At 39.4% G+C, this 26,350-nt stretch overlaps 1 protein-coding gene across 3 annotated transcripts in view; it reads left to right on the forward strand.

The window, feature by feature from the left end:
• The window catches only part of LOC137604848 (neuropilin-2-like), an 80,280-nt gene that overhangs the window by 47,965 nt on the left and 5,965 nt on the right, over nucleotides 1–26,350 (forward strand). For 2 of the 3 annotated variants that reach the window (XM_068329004.1, XM_068329005.1), the window contains exons 11-16: nucleotides 661–805; nucleotides 9,071–9,145; nucleotides 9,953–10,117; nucleotides 14,354–14,622; nucleotides 14,741–14,837; nucleotides 17,230–17,262. In XM_068329004.1, the coding sequence (XP_068185105.1) occupies nucleotides 661–805; nucleotides 9,071–9,145; nucleotides 9,953–10,117; nucleotides 14,354–14,622; nucleotides 14,741–14,837; nucleotides 17,230–17,262 (784 nt within the window). Of the gene's footprint in view, nucleotides 1–660; nucleotides 806–9,070; nucleotides 9,146–9,952; nucleotides 10,118–14,353; nucleotides 14,623–14,740; nucleotides 14,838–17,229; nucleotides 17,263–21,044; nucleotides 25,946–26,350 lie in introns of those variants that run through there. The other variant, XM_068329006.1, reaches the window with a different exon arrangement.

The following is a 26,350-nucleotide window of genomic DNA, read 5'->3' on the forward strand; positions in this document are numbered from 1 at the left end:
AGCAAAGTCTAGTCAGTTTTCAGCTCATAATAAATCTTGCGTTTTTGCCTGAGGCTGCCGTGAGCTGCCTCAAATAATTTCTTGAAAATCACAGGAAACACAGTGTCTGTTGTTATGACACATGCCACGCTGTGCTTGAAAACAATTCTGATTAGCTGTGTTTTATGACTTTCGAAGAGACAGGCTCCCCATTTTGCTATTGTTTTTCAATGAGACGTGAATGGTGAAATGACAAATTTAACTAGCGCTGCAACATTTACATCTTCCCCGTCGTGCTATGATAGCCATCGTCTATGCTGTCTTTACCACATAACAATGTACCAGCTTACCTACCATGACAGATGTCACATATCAAACTAACATTGGAGTAAAGCTTATCACTCATTATTCTCTGTCTTACACACATCTCAGACAGCTTTGGCTCTTAGACAAGCAATAATACTCGTGACACATTTTCCTCTTGTGGGATTTTATTGTACTGAGCTACAATCGAAAAAGCAGCTGTCATCAGCGAAGCAGACAGAACTGCCATATGAAGTACCTCAATTGTCGAGAAAAAAATCATTTATACTGGTGCAGAAATGTTTTTTATCTTCTTTGCTTTGAAATCAAAATACAAATTATGCTACTCTAAACAGTAAAATAAACATCTGTTCACAGATTTTTGAGGGAAACGGCCATTATGATACCCCAGAGGTGCGGAGGTTTGATGAGATAGTGACCCAGTACATCAGAGTCTTCCCAGAGAGATGGTCCCCGGCTGGGATTGGCATGAGGTTGGAGGTCCTCGGCTGCGACCTCCCTGGTAAGAACACATATGTTCATAAGTAAAATAGTAGAAGGCAGAACAGTGGTACGAATATAAAAAACTGCCTCTCTCACTCACACCAAAGTTTAAAACTATGACTAGTGTGTTTCTATAGGCTGAAGATAAGTACTTAATGCAAAGAGACCTCTTTACTTTAATTTACCTCCACATAAATTACAGCACGTTGTTGATTTAGTACAATTAATAAAGTGTAAATGTAATCACGAAAAAAATAACCAAACTCTATAAATATAACACTTATTCCGATGCATCTGTATATATATATATATGTTATAATCGACACATAAATAACTTCAGTGATTTAAATATCCTGTGCCATCAATATTAAATCTGACATGTGTTAATAGTGTGTGTGTGCGTGTGTGTGTGTGTGTGTGTGTGTGTGTGTGTACATGCGTGCGTGCGTGTGTGTGTGTGTGTGTGTGTGAATTCTTTTACCATATATGTACAGATGTATTTGAGTTTGAGCGCAGAGTCATTTAATTAAAGGGCATTCTGCATGTAGCTGAGATTAATCGTCTCGTTCTATAAGAGCTATGCAGCATGTCTGGACAGGGATTAACGTGACTGGGTCATAGGACTTTAACTATTAATGGCCAGCTGTGTATGTGTACTATATTGTGGTAACCTATTATGTTAACAACATGTTGCTGAAGTAAAGTAGTAGGTACAGCTTTTTCTAAAAAAAATTTTTTAAACTTTTTTTAATAACTTTTTAAAATAATTTTTATACTTTTGGACTTGTGTAAATATTTTGATGTAGGACAAAAAGTGATAAATGCACATCATTAGTCAACATGTTCACTGAATAGTGTTTATTGCAATATGCTGCTGTTTTCTGAGTCTTATTGTATGTGGTGAACAAATTATTCTCAGCTGTACAGACATTTCACAGTAATCAGTTTATAGTGCACCTCTCCTCAAATACTGGCTTAATAAAACCAAAAAGGACTTGCTGAAGCAACGACAGTCGGTCAACGACAGGTCTCTACAGGTCTATACAGGTCTGTACAGGTCTACACTGGTCTACACTGGTCTACACAGGTCTATATGGGTCTATACAGGTCTGTACAAGTCGGCACAGGTTTGTACAATTCTATACGGGTCTATGGTCCTTATTTGTCATAAGATCTACTCATGACATGTGAGAGGTGAAGACAAGAATGGAAATCTACAGGTACAGGTGAAGTGGATCTCTCCCTGTTTGTGTGTGTGTGTTGTGTGTCTGTCTGTTAGAGACAGAGAGAGACCCAAAGGGAACTATGTACCCTAGATGTGTCAAGAATAGCCAATAGGTTTGTGATGATGTGTGTTAGTGCAAGTTTTACCAGGTTGTCATGACTACTGAAATTTTAATCTTGGTGTAACAGATGATGTGAATATGATGGTATTATGATGATATGATGTGAATAATAGGGCAGTTTATGCCAGGGAATTGATTTTACAAGTGAGCATCGGGAAAATATATTTTCTATAGCACTGTTGTATCATCTATTTAAATACACTGACCAAAAAGATACAGTAAAACTGAATAATGAAACTTTCTTATAGAGTTTTCTCAAATTAAACATAGTGTTTTTTGGACTTTGCTCTAATTTAACTACTCCCCCAGGTAACAAATCCTTAATGAGAGCACAAATGAGTGGTTCAGTGGTTTCTTTCTGCAAACTTCTCTTTTTTTCATGTTAAGATCCTGGTGACTGGGAGAGAGCATAGTGTAAAATATGCATGCTGTGGTACAGAAACCCTCGGGCGCAACAACAGTCCAGTGAAATATAAGAATAAAAATATTTGCATGTTGTACTGGTCTGATTTTTTAAGATCATTTTCCAGTTGTATATCATGAATGGCAGCTTTAGATTTCTTTAGAATGGGATGAATCATCCTTATACATCCCATGTGACTGCACCAGCAGTGTTTTCTCCTCCCTACATTTATTGCCTGTTATTGCATTTAATGACATTATGCACATAATTTTTGCAGCCACCATCTCCAGAATCTCATTGCTGCACAACCCTTTGGCATAATTTGTACTTTTTCAGATATTGTCTGGTTTTTCTGCGTGCCAGATGTTTGCCTCCTGGACGTAATCCGTGCATTAGACATGATAGCAGTTCATTCCCACTTCGCCTGATCACCACAGCAACAGCTCCGTCTACCATTCTACACACGACACACAACCATGCAACCACTCAACACAGAGTCCAAGTCTTATATATTTTTCTGGCAACGTTAGGTTAATGACAGTGAAGAAGGTCTCTCACATTAGACAGTTATTTTGCTTATGCTTTAAATTAATAGATGAGTGTGTTTGCACTTGTGTCTGCATCTGTTTGTTTGTGGGTGTGCATGTGTATGCATGCAGGAAAAGGCCAAACAGCATTGGTCCTCTTTTTTCTTTTTTTTACGTTTTATTTTGCAATATTTATTTTCAAGCTTCTGCTCACTGTTGATATCAATAACAAAAAAGCATGTATTTAAAGTGAATTATTTTAGTCATAACTGCTATTATAGATTACAGATCTGTTGTAATCACGCTGAAAACAAGAAGACAAATATCCTCTCATTGACAGTTTCTGAAGGCACTGTGGGTTTAAGCAGCGTGCTATTTAGCTTCATGACATTTGAAATTAAAGACAAAGATGTGTCAATTACAAACCTCATATCAAGCACAACTTTTAGAGCAAAGAAGTTGTTTCTCCATCACTGTTTAGGTTTTCTTTTTTTACAATGAGTACCTACATGGCTTCAGGGACATTAAAGACTTTCTGAAAGTGGGACAGGTTAAATACAAAAAAAAAATAATCACAGATTCAGGTTTGCACAGAGGAAAGGTAGTTTGTCATGTCAGTACTGTAACGACTGATCCTGATCAATCATGGAGACATGATGTGGTTTAGGTCCAGTAAGTCTAATGGATGGGAAGTAGAATTTTTACCAAGCAGCTTGTTTTTCCTGTGCTGTAATGGTTTGAATATAAAATAATATTTATTCTTGTCTCAAGCACTCCTCACCTAGTTACGGTAGGCAGGCACGCACGCATGCACGCACACACACACACACACACACACACACACACACACACACACACACACACACACACACACACACACACACACACACACACATTCATTCCACTTGTTTGGCAGGAAGAAACACATTTGCTGGTAGTTGTTAAAATATGTCCTTAGGTTCTCATCTCTGCTAAAAATGGTTGCAGTATGGAATGGATATTTAAGGGAAGCGATTTATTCGCCTATGGCTCAGACCACTGATAACATTTTTGTCTTTAATCATCTGTTGCTTTTTGGATCCTGTTCACTTGCCGCAAAACAGTTTCTGTACTGCCAACCACATTCAGACATGTAGATTATACTTTTTACCTCTTTTACCTCCAATAAAACCACAGTGGTTATCCAGTGCATTTGGCTACTACATAATTCATGGCTAATGGCTTTTTCTAATGCCTCTTGTGTTGCATTTGTTTCTCAGAGCGACGCAGAAACATATAAAAAAGATAGTCTGACAGAATCAATGACTGACCAAGGGAAATACCTCAACAACAAGTAGTTTAAGGCTTGATTAGTAGTCAGAAAACCAAAATTAGACGACCTGAGTCCAATCAGAAGTAATTTCTGTTATCATAATTATTATTTTTAATAGTGGTAGTATTGGAAAAGTATTGATCACACATGTAAAAATGGAAATTGACTCTCAAAATTTTTTTGAGGGATGTTGGAGTGTTTCAGACATCAACAGTGGTTTCTGATGCACAGCATGGGGTTACTGGAGTGATGATAAACTCACTTGCCCACCACTGCAGAGGGGTGCAGTATTTGGCAGCACTACCTCTGAGTTACTCATTCGTTCCAGCAAACATTAAGCTGGCAGCGGGACGATCTTTCATTGTCAAGTGGCTGAAAGTCAAGCACACGCACACACACACACACACACACACACACACACACACACACACACACACACACACAGACACATACACAGACACACACACACACACACACACACACACACACACACACACAAGTTATTTTAAACTATATGCAATCATTCTCCGTCCATTTCAGGGAGGTTGTAAACTTTATCACTCCATTCTTGTCCTGTTTGAGACGTTTCAGATGGTAGCACTTCAGATTGGGTGCTGGTTTGCTGCCGGTGCAGCAATGTGTGTTTACATTTGACTGTGTGCAGAAAAGCCTGCGCTCCTTTCATCTAAATATTTAACTTTGGCTCACCACCTTCTTGCATTGCCTGTCTCCTTTTGTCTGCTTCTTTATCCATCTAGTTTTCAACCATCCATCCCTTATTGGAGTTTTTTTGTGGCTTATGCAAAAATTCAGCCGCATGGTCATACATCAGCTGTTGTTTCCTCACAGTACTGACCTTGAAGACACAGTTACTTTAAATTGTTTAAAACACGTCCTAAAATAAAGCTGCTTTGTGATGTAGAAAATCGTCATGTCTTTCTCCGGTGCAGTTAACGTCCGCTTCAGCTTAACACTCATTTTCTTTGTCGTTGACTACTGTTCTCTGATCGTTAGTCATTTCATTACCAGCAGCTTCTTTTTACTTAGCACTTAGCTTCACACGTATGGCTACTATTACAATCGCATACCTTATGGTGCTTTGTTGCAGAGTCAGCTAAAGAGCAATTCAGTGTCTGTCGTTTCCTGACATAAAGAGCTTCTTTGCTTCTTCAGTATTAACTGCATCTGCTTTTTTTTTTTTTTTAACCACTCTTTAAACTCTATTATTAGTGGCTTTTTAACTACAGTCACATGTTGGGTTTCACTTTCCACTGGGTTACAGACACCTCCTTCCACATCTACCAAACATTAAAATTGTGGTCCAGTGCAGCACATACTGTAAAACCAAATATTGCTGGTAGCCTGTGCATGGTTGGATAATTAGGCTTTTAGTCTCAAAAGAGTTTCCTGCTGTAAAGAATTCATTTTCCCACCCACTCATCTGCAGAGGGAGTCCTGATTAGTGCAGCACTTTAAGGGAAGGGAAGGGAAGGGAACTAAACCTGCGCTTTTGTACAGCTGTCTAATTTAACGTTTAGAACACTGAATGATTTCCATCTGAACACAATCATGCTTTTAACCCTTATTTTTCATTTGATATTGTCTTGAGCCACACTTTTGCCCTATTTCCTTCCAGTAAGGACACATTTCCATTCTTGCTGCAGGTCATTGAATGATTCACACATACAAATGTTAGTCTAGTTTTGATTCTTTGTGATAATGTTTAGAAAGACTAAAATTTACTGACTGCATCTGGGTGTGTATTTACTCATTTAGTATACTAACAACATAACGGTTAGAGGGGTGTATCACAGCAAATAGTTGATCATTCTGAGTGGAGGTTCCTGTTATGATAAAGATATTTGTTCAGTAACAATCTGCAAGTCATCACTCAGTCAGTCCTGTAATCATAATGTAAAGAAACCACACATATTTACGCACACACACACACACACACACACACACACACACACACACACACACACACACACACACACACACACACACACACACACTACTGTGTCAGTAGTCATTATTTAGGCTGACAGAGGTAGATTTATACCCATAGCTCTTTCCATAATTGAACAGTTTTCGTCTCTCTGTTTCCGCCTCACCCTGCTCGGTCAGCAGCTTTACGATGAGCCCTTGGGCTTGTGTGACAGTGTGTGTGTGTGTGTGTGTGTGTGCGTCTGTACACGCGGCAAATCGAACCAAACACCCTGCAGTTTCTCAGTCTGAGAGAGAGAGAATAGGTGTGTGTGTGTGTGTGTGTGTGTGTGTGTGTGTGTGTGTGTGTGTGTGTGTGTGTGTGTGTGTGTCAGAAAGAGAGAGAAAAAAAAAGACATAGTCATAGCAGGAAGCTGTAACTCAGTTGTATTCAGGATGACCCGTCTGCAGGATAAAGATGTGAAGGCTTGTGTTTCTCACATCCCTGTTTGAATCCTTATGTTTAAAACATCCACCTCACACAAGCAACCAAACCCACTGCATCTGTGTGTCGGTCAAATTCAGTTCAGCAGGTAAAAGAAAAAGCTCCTGCGAAAGTTTAAAACTACAATTCTGAGTAAATTTTAATTTTAAAGCACTTTATTAGAATATCTTAGTGATCTTCAAAGTAGCTAAAGAGAGGGTCGGGAAGGATGGATTTCAAATTGTGGATGGAGGATGAGGAACAGGAGATGGATGGGAAGAAGTAACAGGAGAGTTGACAACAACAGAGCAAAATTGGACTCGACAAGTGGGGTGGAGATGGAGGCTGACACAAGCTGTGTGTGGTCACTAATTAAGAAAGTGGTGATGAGAGGTGGAAGGGGTCACGCTCCCATCGCTATTTCTCTTCTCTCATCCCTCTTCATCTATATCAGTGCTCTGTTGCCCCTTCTTCATCTCAGTTTCTCTCTCTCTCTGTGCCATATGGGGGCTAATTACAGTGGTAAAGGGCACCAAATTAAAACGGCTTAATGTCAGCAGCTGGGAGCTACTTATCTAATGCTAATATCTAATTCTGTGCCTGCGTTTGTGTGTGTGTTTGTGTGTGCGTGTGTGTGTGCGCGTGAGGACACTCTGTTAAGGATTACATAATAATACTGCATATCTTCTCTGGTTTAACTCAATAAACTTAAATTATACACACAATGCACAATAGAGGAATGAACAAACCCAGACGCAGTGAAAACAACACTATTAGCGAAGTCTGGAAAAGGTTAAAAGTTCACACTAAACAAGGGAGATGCTTATAGATCACCCAGGGAGTCATGGAAACATCCAGAACAACCAAACAAGTGGCAAATCAACAGGGGTCTCATATTGACTGTGCTGGTTAAAACTGACATGGAATGACACCAGACAGAGTTACAGCACGGAGGGAAGTGCTGAAATGTTGAGAGAAGGCCGATGGATTGTAGAAAAGGAGGAGAGGAAAGACGGCACAGTCTTAACCAAATAAAGAGAAAGATCTGTGCCAGATGAACCCAAAACACCATTGGAAATCAGAATGTGTCTCATGGAGAGATGACAGAAACAGCATGAGAAAGAGTTATGGAATAGAAAATTGTGGTTGTGGTAAAACAGAAACAACATAGGATAGGGTGTCACTTCAATGCCAGAGAGAGAAAATGAGAGATGGTCTGTGTGTGTCTGAAGAGAGAGAGAAAAATGTTCTGGTTTTGCAAAGTGGGACTAAAACCGGTCATATTTATTGTGTCAAATGAAAGAGAGTTGATGGAAACATGACGTCGCACTGCTGAGCCAAACGATAGATGAATAGCAAAAGTGAAAAATGAAAAACAGACCGTTTAATGAATGTCAGAAAAAAAAAAAACGAGAGAAAGAAAGTTTCCAGGAATAATTTGGCGAGAAGTTTGCGGCGTTCGCCTTCCTCCACACGAGTCGGACAATCTCCCGTTCCCTTACATCAACTCACTGACTTGCTAACTCCATGTGTGTCAGAGGGAGCTGATAAAGAACTCACATCCCTTTAAGGAATCCTAACCAACAGAAGAGAACTGCTTATTAAGACCAGAAGGTCTTGGAGTTCCTCACATACCACATCGCTGACGTGTGCGTGTGTGCGCGTGCGTGTGTGCGTGCGTGCGTGCGTGCTGCTGTTTGATCTATCACACGCTCATCACATGCTGCTGTGTACCAAGGTCAGCTCCAGTGTAGCATCTATCATCATAGCCTTTAGGGTCTGTGTGTGTGTGTGTGTGTGTGTGTGTGTGCCAACCTGTAGTGGGTGAAACAGTGTAGTGTTTCACTGTGTCCTGCTGAGTGCCAGCTATCTGTGCGTCTGTCTCGATCACACAATCCTGTAAAAGCACAGTGAACACCATCTCTTACTGTATTGTATCTGAATCCTCCTCAGAATCAACTGAGGCCTGTTGAACATAAACCGTCTCCCACAGTGCTGGGAAGCAGCTGCAGAACAAATTGTGAATATTTCATGTATTTTTTTAAGGCAACTCCAGTATGTTCTCCTCCTATCATCCAACATCCCTAAAGCAGATCAACTCATGACCACGTGTGTCTTAGATATAAAGTGCTATCATGTTTACAACATGTCGCTGTATGACATTAATACAGAACACAAGTGTAGAAGGTAAGCGAATTTACGGTGTGACATGCTTTACGTTTAAAGCTTCTGCGTACTCAGCTTTTTCTGTTATCTTAACCGTAATGTTCCTGTTCCTGTTGGCAGAAACCACCACCGTACCTGACACCGCCACCCCTACCCTGCCCCGGGAGGAACAGACCACTGCTGTAATGAGACCTGGTAAACACACAGACGCACAAACAGTTCAAGTGCCCTCCCACACAGCGTTCATTTTGTCTCTGTCTCTCATCCACATGAACTTGTGCACACACACACACACTCGGCACTCGTAAGGTCAAACTCATGATGTCATCGTGCACCACGGAGCCTCTGGGCTTTAAAGTCTGTTAGATTCAATAGTCCCACAGGACGATCTGTTTGAGTGAAAATAGGCTTGCACCCAGAGATCACACACACAAACACACACTGGGAATATGGTTTCCTAGCAGCTTTACAAGGGTTAAAAACTCCTCACTGATTCATTTTGTCGATATTACCAAAAACAGTAACTTAAACTCAATCGATCGTCAGAAAAATTAAATGTGTTCTATATTGCTCTTGTCAGCACTCTTAAATTTGATGCAATTATTACACCTTCTGTTTCAATTTATAGCTACACCCTCTTTCATGCTTTCTTTATTAGTGTTTTCATTTTATCATCTCTGCCTAACAAACAGTAAATTAGTCAAAAGGTGTTTTGTCAAGATACAACAAAACTAAAAGACTTCCTTAACATCCTGTCAGAAACTGATATTCAATACTTGTGCATGAGTTGTTGTGATGTGATATTTCAAAAACGCTACCACCAAAACATCTGAACACAACATATAAAAACAAGTAGTTGTTACGGAATTAAGCCTCATAAAAGAATGATTACAAACTGGCGATGCAGTGCTTAAAAGACAATTGTTGCTATATTTGTTGCTATAACAGAGGAACCGTCAGATGATTTATTCACTTGTTGTATTTTTCTTTCGTGACCCGCAGCCACGACGCCATCGCTGTCAGCGGTATGCGACTTTGAGCAAAGCTTGTGTGGCTGGTCGGCTGATCCCCAGTCAGGTGTGAGCTGGTCCCTGCACACAGCCAGCAGCAGTTCAACAGGCCACAGCTCACACGGCACCAGGCAGGATTTGGCCCTGGGATCAGACAGTAAGTAGTTGATCGGAAGTAACATAGTACAGTCTTCTTCTTCTTCTTGTTCTTATTCTAGTGGAGAATTTATTCTGATTTTTAATCGGATTTTGATACGTATCTTGTATTTTACATTCACACTGTGCATCTAATCAATCTTTTCAATCTATAATAAAATATACAAATCCAGAATAAAACATTTCAGGCCAGGTCTTATTCTCTGTCACTGTAAAATGATTGTCCACCATTCTCATCTTTGTGATTGTTCCTCATTTCAAGACATTGCTCATTTTGTACACATCAGGATTTGAAAGTTTTCAAACTACAGCTATAGAAACATCAGCACTGAGCCCACCCATCCAAGAATATACATGAAGTCAAAGAAAGCAGAAAAAAGAAAAAAAAAGAAAAGAAAAGGGAAAGGTCTAACAACTTTAAGGCAAAATTTAACTTTCATGTTTGTGTCTAATTAAGAGCAAAGTGTTTGTCCTATAGTAGAACATTACAGATCCTAGTGCTGGGAGGAACCACTGACAGCAACCATGATGCAAGTATTTCATTCTGATTCACTAAAACTGGAAGACAACTTAATTGGGGCTGTAACAGTTTCCATTTTCCTAACCTACTTTGTTATGTTACTGTGCCTTTTCTTTTCATGTTTCTTCTTTTAGCCTCTTTTTATGTTGCTTTTCTTATTTTTCCCATTATTTCCGTTTTATTCTCTCTAGCAGCAGCATTAGCTTGCTCCTTTCATGTGTCATAATTAATGTACTTCTTTGTTTGCTCCTTCTTTTCTCCCCTGTCTTAGTCAGCATTAATCTTTCACCAACAAGGCCCTTCTGCTCAAACCTCATCATCTCAGTCCTCCTTGTTGAACTCATCCTACAGTTCATCATTTTCACCTCCACCCGTCTAACTCCATCACCTCATTCTCCCCTCCGTGATCTCCCTCCTATTTCCCTCAGTGGTGCTTCCTCTGTTCTTCTGCATCTGTCCATCTTCAATGAGACAGCGGGAATATAGCCATGTCTGTTTTATCCATCACACACACACACACACACACACACACACACACACACACACACACACACACACACACACACACACACACACACACACACACACACACACACATGCTGCATGCGTGCACACATACTTTCTTTACTTTGTCCAAACAGCTCACACATATCACCCATAGCAGTCAGATAATTCAAATGATGGCTTTGACAGAAGTGCTGCGTTAGCTCTTTAGTTTACCCGAGGCCACAGGCACACACACACGCAAGCCCACACACACACACACACACGCAAGCACACACACACACAAACAACACACTTTTTTTATACAAAAGGTGGGACTGGACCATGGATAAAACACCCAAGGAGTGTGAGTTGGTTTTGCACGGACACACACATGACCTTGCCATTCACCAAGTTTTCCTCCATATCTGTTAAAGTCATCCAGTTTCTGGTTGACTGAACATCTCCCTCGTGAACAGACAACGCTGTGGCATAAAAAAAAGCTCATCGCACTAGGCTGCTGTGTGAGTGTGATTGTGTGTGTGCTAGGTTTGTGCATGTCAAAGTGTGTGCAATAGACATAACGGAATCCCTGTCTACGTGTGAGACGTGAACATGACATTAAGTCTTGTTCTACACCAACATTAGCGTGGCACCCTGTCTGGAAGCTGTCTCCATATGCAAATCAAATTCCCAATTCTTGTCGTTGAAAGCGCTGTTAGGGTTTTGAAAGTGAAAATCCGACTTGAACAGAGCTCATAAGTTATTCTTTTGATCTTAGATAGGGCAAGACAGAGATTCTATGCCCCGTGGAGATTTTCCCTGAAATACACTGTTCAGACTGCTAGTTGTAGGAAGTGGCCATTGATAAGGAGGGGAATGAAGAGAAAGAGACAAAAAAATTATATCATAGTCAATCACCTGTCGGTATGCTATCCAACAGGTGATAATTCAAACTCTAAATGATTAAATAACTTCCCCAGGACCTGTTAACAATGTTAAATTGCTCCCAGATGAATATGAACATAAATTGTTTGTCCGCAGATTCAGCCAGGTGGATAAAAGGTTATGGATGATGGATGGGAGGACAATATCTTTTACACAATATAAGCAAGCGTGCCTTCAGAACTGACTGGTCTAACAATTTGTTTCCCAGTGGTTCTGTAAAATCAATCGGAACAACATTTCAGGTGAATGTTAAAGTCAGAGCCGAGTCATGTTAAATATATATAGTTATGCATTAACATTTAGTAACCATGGAAACGTGTATTCAAATCATATTTGAATACAGGTCTCAGTCTGAACAGCTCAAACACGCCGATCAGTCTTGGGTGTCTGTGATGTCACTCAATGTGACGCAAGAGTCAATGTGCGTTACGGAGCGTGGACGATGCCTCAGCTCCGACGCTGTTGCTACGGCAACCTGGCAGATCAGCTGATTATGTGGTCCAGTTTGAACAGAACAAGATCGCATTTGGATACTTGCTAAAAACAATGTGGATATGAAAGGGAATCTGATTGAAATCAGATTTGCCTACAGTCTGAACTCTGCCTAACAAACAGTAAACTAGTCCAGAGGTGTTCTGTCAAGATTCAACAAATCTAAAAGAATTCCTTAACATTCTGTCAGAAACTGATATTTAGTCAATTTTGAAATTATTTAATTTATTGTTTTCAGGAACAAGTACGTTTCAGTGTAAAAGTGTAAGTACACTTGCACTTTGAACAATTACGTTGTTGTTTGTAACATACAATCAAACTGTCTTTTCTCTTACCCTTGTCTATGTATATTAATGTATAATGTGCACATCTTATTTCTGTGTGGTACAATATTGCAAAATATTGCAATTTCCTAGTTACCTTTTTATTACTTTTGAAATGTAAACCTATTTGTAGGTATTGTTGATGTTTATGGTGTTAACAGGACTGGACATTGTAATGTCACTCGTGTTGTTTTATTTCTTTGCCCCATTCACCTTTGCAGACCTGTGGTCTCCATTTAAACTTAGATTCAGCAAACATACATGCAAATGTGAAGTGATGCAGTAGGATGCAAGTCACTTCCAGTTACACACACACACGCACGCACGCACACACGCACACACACACACACACACACACACACACACACACACACACACACACACACACACACACACAAAATGACTGACAGATGAACTCAACCACACACACAAACACACACACACACACACACACACACACACACACACACACACACACACACACACACACACACACACACTAACATAAGTGAACACACATACACACTCTCCCCTCCCTCCGTCTACACCAACCCTACATCCCTGCCTGTTCCTCCATAGAGAGTTGTTAATTAATTCCCTCCCTTTGTAAGCTCGCCAAGATCAAACGCAGAGACACAGAAAAACACGCCAACTTTATCTAACTGTACTTAATGAGCAACGGTAATTTGGATCCTTTTTCTTGCCTTCAAGTGAAAAAAACAGTTACCTCAACCCAAATCCATAATTCATTAGTGTGATGTACTGCAGATAGATGGCTGGATGGATGGCTGGATGGATGGATAGTTGGATAGATAGATAGATAGATAGATAGCGGAGAGCAGCGAAAACAAGTGAATTAGATTAAATGACAGTGTGTGTGTGTGTGTGTGTGTGTGTGTGTGTGTGTGTGTGTGTGTGTGTGTGTGTGTGCAGATGACACACACACACTAGCGCAGACATACATGTGCGGAGGCATTGTGAATGTATTGATGGCTGTGCTGACTAAGTAGCAGAAGCAGGGAGAGCAACAGAACGAGTTGTCAGCATTCAGAGTGATTAGGGCTGTTTAGCTGAGTTGTGTATGTGTATGTGGTATCCATAACCATTAACAGCCATGATGAAATGCCAGCCTCATTTGCGGTCAGGACTCGTACCACAGAATGATGGCGGTGGTAGCTGAAACTCCACGCAGCCAAGTCTCTCTGCATTGCTACCGTACTGTTACAAAAGCGAGGAGAGAATCTCATGTCTTCACAAATCATAAAATTCATGAAAGTGGAATGCATTATGAATGAAGGAAATGCAAATGCAACAGAGAAAATCATTTAAAATTACAAGCATTTGTTTAAAGAGTGGTGATGTATCACTTTAAAGGCTAATAATGTCTTTTATTACAAGTCGTTCATACTAAATTCACCAGCAATCTTTTAAAAATGCATTATCTGCCACCCTTCTTTCTCTCCTCTTCTAGACTTCTCAGGGAACTACCTCCACCTGGATGCAGGCGCCCACACCCAGCGGAAACGAGCTCGGCTGCTGAGCCCTGAGGTGGGCCCCGAGGAAGGCCCACTCTGCCTCCTCTTCTACTACCAGCTCCAGGGGGAGGCTCAGGGGAGCCTGAGAGTCCTGCTGAGGGACAGCGACCAGGAGGAGACGTTGCTTTGGGCTCTTAAAGGAGACCAGGGGTCTCACTGGAGGGAAGGACGCACCATCCTGCCCCAAAGCCCCAAGGAGTACCAGGTACGTATTTTCTAGTAGACAAAACCATGTGCACTGATCGGGAGCGAATGATTGATTCCAAGAGTTGCATCTGTATTTGTGCAACAGCTTAACATTGTCTCCCCTCTTCATTTTGTAGGTGGTGTTTGAAGGATTTTTCGATCATCCAACCAGAGGCCACATCAGAATAGATAACATCCACATGAGCAGCAGCATCGAGCTAGAGCAGTGTGCTCGTAAGTCCCACACCCGAACCTCTGGCTCCTATCTGTCCATTCTCCTATGTCTGTTTGTCATCACTTTCCATATATGGTCCAGTCTTCCATTCATTCAAAGCTGTGACCAGGTTGTAGAACACTGATGGGGCCATTATGGTAAAAATAATTCTGGCTTAGAATATAATCATATCTACAAACATTTTTTTTTTTTAAATTAAAAAAACCATCAAGCATACTCTTATCAACCACAATGAATACAAGTAAACTCACTAGGTTTGAGGATTTTCATAAAGTAATGACCTTGTATATTTAAATGTAAACTTCTACATTCTTTTTAACCTCAATAAAGTCAGAACAATGTCTCAAATTCTTTAAAGCGTTTTGAGTCATGAACAGGTGCTGTTTTAATGAATCTATGTAGACTGTTTTAATACATACATATCAGTTTACTTGTCTGGAAGATTTAAAAAATCTGATAAATGATTAAAAAAACAATTATGACTCCATCAAAAGCACAATGACTGAAATTAAGACTCGAAGGATTTTTAAAAAGCTTTATTTAAATTGCTCTTTCATACTTCTTCTGAATTTTATGTCTGTCTGGTATTACAGTTCTACAGCATCCCCTTAAAGGAAGTCTAATATTTGAAAGTACTTTACATTAATTACATCAGCTAATTTTTTTTTGTATAGAAAATTATCAAAACTAACATTGATGTTTTCTGGGGTTTGGGATGCCATACTGCTTCTTGGGGGTCAGACATGTTTTCTCAGATGTCCATTTCTCTTCACTAAATAAAAAAAGAATAGTGATTTTGCATGCATGGTTGTCAGATAGTACAATGAATTCCCAATATAAGAGATGTCACCATAGGTCAGAGTCTTATTTACTGACTGGCAGACAGGCTTTCATTCATGTTTCATGTTTTTATTGCTTATTTTTCCATTTCTTCTGTCCCCTCTCTAACCTCTTCTTCCTTATTGTGCTGCCATTCCGGCTTGTCTTCCTTCTGTTTTCTCAGGGTTTTTTTTCCCCATCATCTGTCCTCCTCTCAATTCTATAAGCGATGTTATATCCTCCGGCAAATAATAAACAGCAGTAAATTTCAGTCCTTGTTCCCATGGACCTTTAACTTACCTCCACCCTCTTTTTAGAACTCCTCTGTTTCCCCCTCTCCACCCTTTCCTTACTACTACTTTCACCCTCATTCTCCACCCAGCCTTTTTTTTTTTAATTTTCCACTCGGAATACTGCCATGAACAGTTTGTCTCTTGCAATGGGAAAAGAGAGGGAGACAGCAGTCTGAGGGGAAAAAAAGACAGAAATGACAGAGACAAAAGGAGGAGAGACATTTGAGGAGGACACACTTCCTCCCTTCCAACCCTGTCAGTCTACTCTTTTGTCTCCCTCTTTATTGTCTGCATTTTTAAAAAATAATAGAACACATGTCACCCAGGAAGATTTATTAACTGTTAGACTCTTGCACTATGGCAGAACTCAACAAATCTTTATTGATTTCCTCGTAAAGCACATTTAGCAAAAGTGCGGTGCCCGAAAATTTTAAGAATCAGCGGTATTAAAATGTATTTCTGTTAGCAGCTGTCGGCTTACAGTTATACCATGGCAATTTAATCATGAAAGTGTGCCACAGAACTCAGAGACTGAGATTGACTGTGGATGCTTGCCATCTTCTTAGACACTTAGTAATGAAAAAGTGACAATGAAAGTTATTGACTAAGCACAACATGAAGTATAAAAACTCTCCTTAAGGTTGATGCTGTGGATGCTGTGGATGCTGTCCTGTTTGGAAGAAGCATCAGAACAAAGATTTTAGTTGGTAACTCATGCTGAGTGTGAATGCCTGACCTCAAGTCAACAAATTAAATCTACTGTGCTTCTGGAACAAGTGATATAATTTTGCAGGCGTGTCATTTTTGGGGTAATTAACCTCCCCAAGAGCAAAGGATTTGTTTCTACAGAACCCCTTTACCCAAACCCAACTATTTTGTCTTTCATCCTGACTTCTGTGAAGACACGCTCATCAGTGCAGGTTAGTTATGTGCTGGTCTTGACATTAGCACAGTGCACATGTTAGCAGGAATTCCTTACTTACACATGGTGGCAGGATCATCATGGATAATCCTCCTGACTCTCGCTAGCATCATCACGACACAGACCCACACCGTTGAAAAACTATTTAAAACTATAAAACTAGAGATGACATTCTTAAAACTGCTGTTAATAGTGCAAAGGATTTCTTTTGTTTAATGCATGACTTGTAACTCAATATCACATGTCCATTGTCAGCGTTCAAACTAGCTTCTCTCAGTTGCATTCGTTAACCCAACTAAATTTTCCCTGGGATATCATGAATAACATTATTGTCTCTCTCTTGTCTCTTTTTCACAGAGCCTTTCCCTGCCTTAACTCCTGGCATAACAAGTAAGTTCTACTTCATGTTCCATATTTACTTCCTTTGTCAATTGTCTTGTATTTTTCGCCTGTTTCTAACTTAAACTCACAGCGCTACTCTAGCCCTGGGCTACCTCATCAGTTTGACAACATATTTTACATTAAAATGTGATCAGCCTTGAAATCCAAACGTCGAGATTCAGAAAAAAATAATTCTGTTTTTTTCATATTTACACCTTGTATTATACGCTAGTGTTAGTATTTAAAACAGTGTCAGGGTGTGTAGTTTTCGCATTGATTGGTGGCATCGACAGCGTTGCAGCCTGATGGAATGGACCCACTGCATCGTTCCAGCATGACTCCCTGCATGCTGAGCTGATACTCCTGGTTTTGTAGTTTGGTATGTTCCTTGATGGGAAAATTACATTTTCCACCACACAGACTATCACCACATCAGCCCTGGCAGACTGCAATACCAACATGTGGAATTGCAACCGAGAGCAGTATTTTCACAGTCCACATCTTGAGTAATGGTGTGCACCATGCTGTGTCGGATAAGTCACGGGTATATATGTATGCAACAAATGTGGGCACACAATTGTGCTCATGGTGCACTTACCGCTTAGAATTACTGAAAAGGTTCATAACATAAAGCCAGCGATGTCATCGCATTGAAAGAACTAAGCAGAACTTGTTGCCTTATTATTCAGTACTTTTTTTTTTTACGACTCTCTCCTCTCTGCTTGTCCTCTTTTGTCTCAACTTTTCTTTTTCATTTCCTCCCTTGATTTTATTTTAGCTTTCCTTTTGTTTTTCTTCGCCTCTTCTGACTCAATTTCTTTATCCAGCAAAGTGCTGATCCCACCTGAAAGAAATGCAGAGCTGATAACCATCCAAGTCCCCCCCTTTTTTCCCCCTTTCTTTTTCTCTTATTCCTCCCCATACAAGCCAGAGCAGATTAAAAAAAAAAAAGGGCTTAGACAGATTACACTCCTCAATCTTTTTCCCTCAGAGTCTGGGTCATTACCTAAAACACGTCTGTTTTTGTTTAGAGGCCTGCAAAATATGAGCAATGGCATTTTTATGGCGCCTGGGCCTCTGTGACAGCAAATTTCTTCACAGTGTATTAAAAAATATTGCATTTGGCCATCCTGAATAGTAATCAAGACTCTTATGATTTGTGGATCATTGATCACGAGGCTAGGACAGAACGATGCATCTTTTTTTTTTTAATTACTGTTCATTACTGTGTGAAAAATAATGTTTTTGAAGCTTGGTGTGAAAGCACAGTCATTAGAAACCGTTCTGTTGGTTTAGAGCTGTATTACTGATGACCCGTGTGTGTGTGTGTGTGTGTGTGTGTGTGTGTGTGTGTGTGTGTTGTGTAAAAATATTAAAATCATTCTCAACATCCACCACTTGGATTTCATTCCATTACGGTTGAATGTACGTAATAGAAAACAAACATTTCCACAAATAGTCAGAGCCAAGAGTCGATCGTTGCCTGACTCATATGCTAAGTATCCAACCTGACGGATCCTGAGCAGATCACATGACTCCCAGCATGACAGCAGTTGTCAGAACTATCATACGTGTGTTTTCACAACACCCCTGAAAGAAGCATTATATTTCTAGTTTGAGGCACCTCTTGAAAAATGAGCCAAGAACAGGAGTGTTTCTTTTTGGGTGAGCACATGTATCTGAACCTCATTCAAGACTTAGTGTTTCTATTTATTTGTATATCTTGGCGTGGTTAATTGGAAGGTTAGTTTGTGAGTTGTGGTCACAAATGGCAGTTTCTTTATATTTTTTTTAAATTTCAGCACTCATCAACATTAATGGGTAAAAATAAGGAATTTTGTGGTTTATTAATGAGAACAAACAGATATAGATGAAGCTGAACTAGATGCTGAGTGATCAAGGAAGAAAGACTTACTCGGGAGTGAATTTAAATTGAATTTATAAACCAAAAGTCCATCAGTAATAAGAAAAGTAGTGAATCATGGTGGTCATATGAGAGAAGATAATAGGCCTACACTATGAAAGTGTCCAGTGAGTTAAAAATACAAAAGATATAGTCATGAATATAATAAGGAAACACATCTATTGACCCCAAACTGATTCTAACTCTCATATAATGGGAAAACTTCAGGAAAACTAGTTAAGAGTTAGAATACAAATTTAATATGATTCCTTTTAACTAGCCAGGCCCAATCCTAACAGTAGATGTGTGGTATGATATTAACCAGTATGCAAAACTGGTGGGTTTTTGTTGCCATGACAACTAAGGAGGCTTTCGGCCTCTGATAAGAAAAGAGCTGCCTGCACTCCCTCCAATCATGTCACATGCAGACAGAGGAGCAGCTAATTTTTAGAAAAACCTTATTTTTTTAAGCTGTCCCTCCTCTTTATTCCTCCCTGTCTTTTTTGCTCAAATTCTTTCACAGTAAGTTGACAGGGTATTGACTTTTCAGACATACCCTCTAATGCAGGATTAAAGATATCATGGCGGGATTAACTCTCTCCCTTCACTTACCCTCCACCCTCACCCTCTTTCCTCACTTTTCACCACCTCTCTCCATTTCAATACTTCCAATAATGCCTTCCCTCTTATCCCCTCTCCACCCTTGTAATTTCTCTCTGATTTCGCTGTCTCTCTATCTCTTTCTCTTGCCACTCGACTACCCTTCAATGTGATCTTTCCCTGATAAAAGCAGCTGAATACTACCAAATACAGCCACGTAATCTTCCCAACACCGAACCTGCACAATCAAGGCTTTGCATTCCCTGACTGATTCTTAACACATGGCATGTGCCTATGCGTGTCAATGGGTGGCCAATGCTTGTAATATTTGCATCAACCAAAAATACTGTGTGAACCCAGCTCAACCAAAGCACACGTGAATCAACATCTGTCTAAATATTGATAAAAGTGAGATAAATCCAGAAGCTGACAGTCATTGATACCAGCAGAGCACAATCATTTCATTGCTCTGCTGCAGTAATTGACCATTTGCAACCCCTTTGTTACTCTTATTAGCCCTGTCATGATTTCCTCTCTCAAAATGGCATCTATGCACATTGATGTCAGATTGAACACAATGTGTGCTTTGCTAGTGAAAACAGCAAATTGTATCTGTTACTAGGAACATTTTCTTGATTAACTGATTGAAAATTGTATTCCTGATTGCGTTTTTGATGTTTACTCTTTTTAAAGTAGGACTTCTTCCAAGGGGAAGGGGGGTGTTCTTACACCTGCATTTGAAAGCCATAACATCATATCATCTACCTGATATGATGTTAAGATTAAAGACAACTCAGACTGTTTGATTCTGATAAAATCTGTATCAGTAGTTCATGGACTGTGCAGATAATTTTAGAATTATATTTAGGACATGATAAGAAAGCCTATTGCTTGAATTCAAACAAAGTAGTTTACTTTTAAATAGCCATTCCTTTGAAGAAGTGTCTGTAGAAAGCTCTTCAAGTTTAGGTATGCTCAAGTTCACAGAGAAAACCAACACAATCCTCAGATTGTATATTTGTTTTTGCATTCTTAAAAATGGATAGGGCTAAAAGTACTTAGTATTACCCCTGCTACACACAAACACAAGTCAGCATGTGGAAAAATTCAAAGCTTGACAGACCTGCAATGCCTGGTTAAGGTTGCTATGCCATGAATTGACACTAAATTTCATAGGGAGGGGATTGGGAATGCTTAAATTAGATAATCAACAGTACTCCAATGCAATCTGCATGCTTGCCTCCCATTTTCATACTGCCAACCAGTAATGTGTCCTCCTGCCCTCCAGGGGGTGCCATGTCTGGGATGGAGCCCACAGTAGACACAGTGGCGGTGCAGCCTATCCCGGCCTACTGGTACTATGTGTTAGCGGGAGGTGGTGCCCTCTTGCTGTTGGTCACTGTAACGGTGGTGGTGATAATATGCTGCCGTCGGTACCACTGGGCATCCAAGAAGACCAGCGGCAGTCATCATCATTCAGTGATGTACCACAGCAGCCAGCATCCAAATCAGCAAGGTCTCCAAAACTGCTACCAGAGCCAAAACCTCAGCTATAATCTGATCCACAGCCCCAACCAAAACCACCTGTACACAGGTGCTGGGCAGAACCTCGATCCCATGCTTACCATCAGAATGGATAAAGACGGCAGCTATGATAACCAGTGGTGAAAAAGATGGGGTGTAATTGATTGCTTTGTTCAAGTGAACTGTTCAACCGATGTAAAAACGCCTGAAATAAGTGATAAATAGCCATTTGCACATTGACATTTGTGATGGGTCAACGTGGAAGACTGTGTTCTGATGGCTGATGTGATCATCCAGTCAGGATGTGCCTTTACTTGTTGGTTGGAATCGAAGCTCTGACATTAACTTCAGATGAGAGAACTGCAATTCTGATGGCCGGTGAGGGCTGGATAGCATCATTAAAGTGAAACTTTCAGAATCCTCTACCAATGCAACGCTGACGCTGGTCAGAAGCCTAACAGACTGTGGACTAAACCCGCGTAATTTTAGTGTTCTTACAACACATTTTCCACATCTATAAGTCAGCTTTGCTCTGGTTTGCAGCTCAGACGCTGCCTGCCTCCAAATACCCAGTCCCACAGGAGGGATTTACACCTAGGTAGAGGCAAATAGAAGTCACAATGTTTTCTGCATTGTGCTCTTACTTTGGGTCTAAATGAAACTGATGTTTACTTGTCCACTTTGAGAGGCTGAGAGTGACAGAGGAAGATAAAGAACAAAAAAAAGGAAGAGGTGCAGGAAGAATTAGCGCCGCCCGGCCAGCCATGACATTCAGACAGTTACACATCCACTGTGACTGTTGTTTTGGTCTGCGAACTGGCGAGGGATCAGCACTGCGCTGTTTTTTCTCCGTCGGGTTTACATGACAGGATGAGACAGCTTACACTGGATGCTGCAAACCTAGAAATAAACATGTATGCACGGACATTTGGAAATGTTTCACTGCATTTTTTTCTTACATCCTGACATGCCTTTTCTTTCTTTCTTTTTCTTTAACGTGTGCTTTAAATCTGTTGACTCTTCAGTTTGTGATTGAGGTACTGCCTCAGTGTCAAATTATTGTATGAATGGACTCAATGCATTGCCTGTGTCTAAATAAACATCTTTGTATGACTTGCACACTTTAGATTGGATTGACAGAAGAAATCCAGATATAATTTGTATCCTGACGCTGCAGATTTACTTTGTTTGGAGTTTGTGCAACGTTTAAAGCAGTTGAATATTTTCTTGTCATATTTGACAGAATTTTTTGTGTAAAACTTCGGGAAACTGAAGATTGATTTAGCTTTTTGACAGGTGAGACCAAATATGCTGTGAAAAAAAGTGTCTTACTTATGAAGCCTTTTAGAAGACGGCTGATCCAGGATCACTGCTGTGCTCATCTGAATATTCTTTCACCGTGACTTAAAAAAAAAAACAATAGGGAAAAAAGGCTGATTCCAGTGCAGTACTACTGTCAGACACACTCACACAGCCTTGTTGGTGTTTCCTTAATCATACGTTTGTTTTATTTGCATTAATTTCAGATGGTGACATGTTGCACTTTTGAAGTTGTGCTACATTTTATTTTGAAATGCTGACATAACATTAGCACTTTTCTGCTGCTTAACAATCATTTATTTAAGACGCTGGCCATTGATGATTTACTGTGAATCTTGATATAGAGAATATGTTCATTAATGTATTGCTTTTTAACCAAATACCATAGTTTTCACATCACAGTTGGCCTGTGCTTCTGATGTATAGTTACATGTTTGTTTATTTTTTTACTCAAAAAGCTGTTGCTTTCGGGCAGCATCATGTCATTTGTATTCACTGAGATGATCTTAACAACTTTTCTTGACTTTTATCTGATAGCAAATTCTGAAGTTGAAACCATTCAGTGAAAGTGAATGTTTAAATTGAAGCAAGTTAACATGTAATTTAAAAGTTATACAGATGTAAAAAGCATGAAAAGTTAGCTTGGCATTACTTTAAGTAGATGAGATTTAAATTTGGTGCAGCTCACCACTTTTGTTGTGTACAACTCTACATTATTGTGTTCACAGTTCAAAGCCCCCAACATTTTTTTTAATATAAACAAAAACTTCTTGTTCCTATTCTATTGCACCCCTTCATCAGAAATCCTCTCATTAAAAATCACAGAAGGTCAAATGAGAAGCAAAAATTGAAGGAAATCTCTGTGAGGAGGGGCCCATTAAGCCAGGCCCCTTTCCCTCCAAACAACGTTTCCAGAGATGGACAAAGATGAAAGAAGTAAAAATAAAAAATAAAAAAAAAATCCCCCTTCTCTAGACTTTCTAAAGACTTGACTTTTTTTCTTGAGAGGAGGACTGACAGGGAGGCAGGTTAGCGTTTTGGTTGAAGGAGGGAAAGAACTGAGGCAGGTTGTTTCAAACTCCAAGTCAGGTGAAAAGAAAGACTGTGTGATAGACATATTTTAAGAGCAGCATGTACACTATTATACACACTGTCGAACAAAACAGATATAAGTTACTGAAGAAATTAAATTCCTTGTAATTCAATTATTTATATCAGCATTTCATGCATATTTAATATGTTGATATTGACATATTTAATGAAATTTGTCTTGAAAAATGTGCTGTAGTCAACAAGCAGTTTCTGAGCTTGCTTATCCATACTCGCTCACTTCCACTTCGATCGATTTGTGCATGATTTACACATTATGTGAATGAGGTCAATGTGGGTCTGAAAATCCAAAAAGAGAAGTGATACATGTTTGTATTGATGCTGTGCTTTCAGCACACTTTTGTCTTTCATTCTCGCTCTATCAAAGTTTTTGCAAGATTTGTAAAATGTGCTGGCACCTCGTCACGCAGTGCTTTTAAATCAATCTCCCCTCACCTCTCCCATTTCCATCACAGAGCACTTGGAAGGGATTTAATATTTCTAATTAGTTAATGGAGCTGATTGCATTCATAAAACCCTGCAGTAGGCACTTCCAGGCTTCAGGCCATCTCCAGTTTTTTTTTTTTTTTTTTTTTTTTTTTACATTCTGCCTCCTCCTCCTGCAGAAATAATACTCTAACACGTCCTGCGGCCCCCAGTGGAACAGCATATGGTGCCAAAGAGGCATCCATGCCTTTGCCTGTATAAAAGCCCCGTTTTTATTCCTCTCCTACACTAATTGGACAGTGGAGATAAAATGAGGCTATGGGGAGTTTTAATGTCCTTTCAGATCCACATGATTCTTCTTTTTAGGATCCTTGCCTATAGGGGCTTTAAGCTTGGATCATTAGAAAGTGTTCAACCACAGTCCAAAGAGTGTCTACACATTATTTTTTCACCTTTCTTTTCAGTCAGTCTGTAAGTGATTTAATATTTTGTCAAGGCCTGTGGTGATTTTAGTTGACCGTGAGAAAGGTTTTAGATCCTTGAGATGAGATCGTACATTTACACAATCAGGACACAAAATAGGAAATATAGTTTTACATTTCAGTCTGACCTGCAGAAAATATTTTCATTTGTGGTGTGACCTCTGGGATCAGTCAAATTTGGCTTTTTTTTTATTTTACAGGATGGTTTTGACATCTTTCAAGCCATGTTTCTATTGCTATGGTTTCTCCAAGCTTAAGAGGGATAGATGTTTTTTTTGTTTTGTTTTGTTTTAGTATTTCACTCCAATAATATGCAGTTGTAAAGTACAACCACATGTCGTATTGGAAATTCAAATTTGATGATGTAATTTCTATCAAATTAAGGAATGATGTTGAAGTTCAATTTTTTTATTAGAATAAAGCAAAAAGATTTTGTTCTATTTCTTTGCCACAGTGAGGGATGAACTCAAACCACTTCAAAGTGGTACTGGTTTCGATCCAGTTAAACTGGATAAAATCAGTCTTGCGGTGATAAACTCTTAAACATTCATCCCTAACTTTGGCCCCTTTGCTATTATATTTACTGTGCACTTTCTCTGCCTCTGTGAAAAAAAGCCTAGACTTTGTCTTTTTGACATTTTCAAACAAACATTTGAGAATGAATGCACCCAATTTAAGATAATATTTGTTTGTTGCTGTTGTATTTTTATGAAAAATGTGTTTTGCTTACTCTGAAAATGGGTTTGGTAGTCAGTTTTAGGTCAATTCTCAACTTTTCAAATGTGATGACATCACTGCAACAAAATCATGTCATATTTGATCCATTAGGACATCAACTTCCTCAAGAGCTTTTCTCATTTTAAGGTATTCATTTCTTACCTACTATTACTTACCAACAGAGTATTCTAAGTTATGATAATTTTTAAAGGTGTAATCTGAATGTTAAAATTGATCTTATAGAAAAATGACCTTATCCAACTGAGGAAATGAGGTTCTATATCTTTTTCATATCTACCAAATTAGTTTTTCACCTCTTGTCTTTTGAATATCTATTAGTTTTACTTCATAATGTGTTTTGGGTTCCATTGCCAGAGCAATAAATGATTATCAGCTGGCCAGATATTGCATTATTTTTGTTCTGAGGATTGTAATATCAATTTCCTTGAATTAAACTGAATTGAAGCAGAATTGAGCTCCCAAACCCTACAAAGCCTTGTACTTCAGCCTGCCTCAGAAATATGATGTGATATTTTAGCTTGTTCAATTTTGTGGTCTTGGAATAAAAAGCAAATATATTGCAGGGAATGTGAACGTAATAAAAGCAATATTTTTCTAGTAAAGCACTGTGTGTCTTTTTATTCCATCTCTTTCTCACTACCATTCCCTTTCAATCTTAAATCTATGTTTCATTTCAAAGCAAATGAAAAGAAAGAAAAGATGCTTATCACATAATGAAACCTGCTACCTTTTTGCAGGTAGACTCGGTGAAATGTTTAGCAGCTGCTATGTTATTGTCCCTGAATGGCCTGAGCACCGATCAAAAGGGTTTATGGGAGATCTGCTTGCTGATCTCTTGAGAAAGTTTAAACAAATCTCTGACTCTATTGAGCTGTTTGTGTGCTTTGATACCGATCTACAAATGTAGCTTGTAGATCGGTATAAGAAACGGGGTGATGTTATCTCAGCATGTTGTAGACTGGCTGGAAGGATTAATGCTGTTGTTCTCTCTTTT

Source organism: Antennarius striatus, chromosome 12, assembly GCF_040054535.1.
Source record: "Antennarius striatus isolate MH-2024 chromosome 12, ASM4005453v1, whole genome shotgun sequence".
Taxonomy (NCBI): Eukaryota; Metazoa; Chordata; class Actinopteri; order Lophiiformes; family Antennariidae; genus Antennarius; species Antennarius striatus.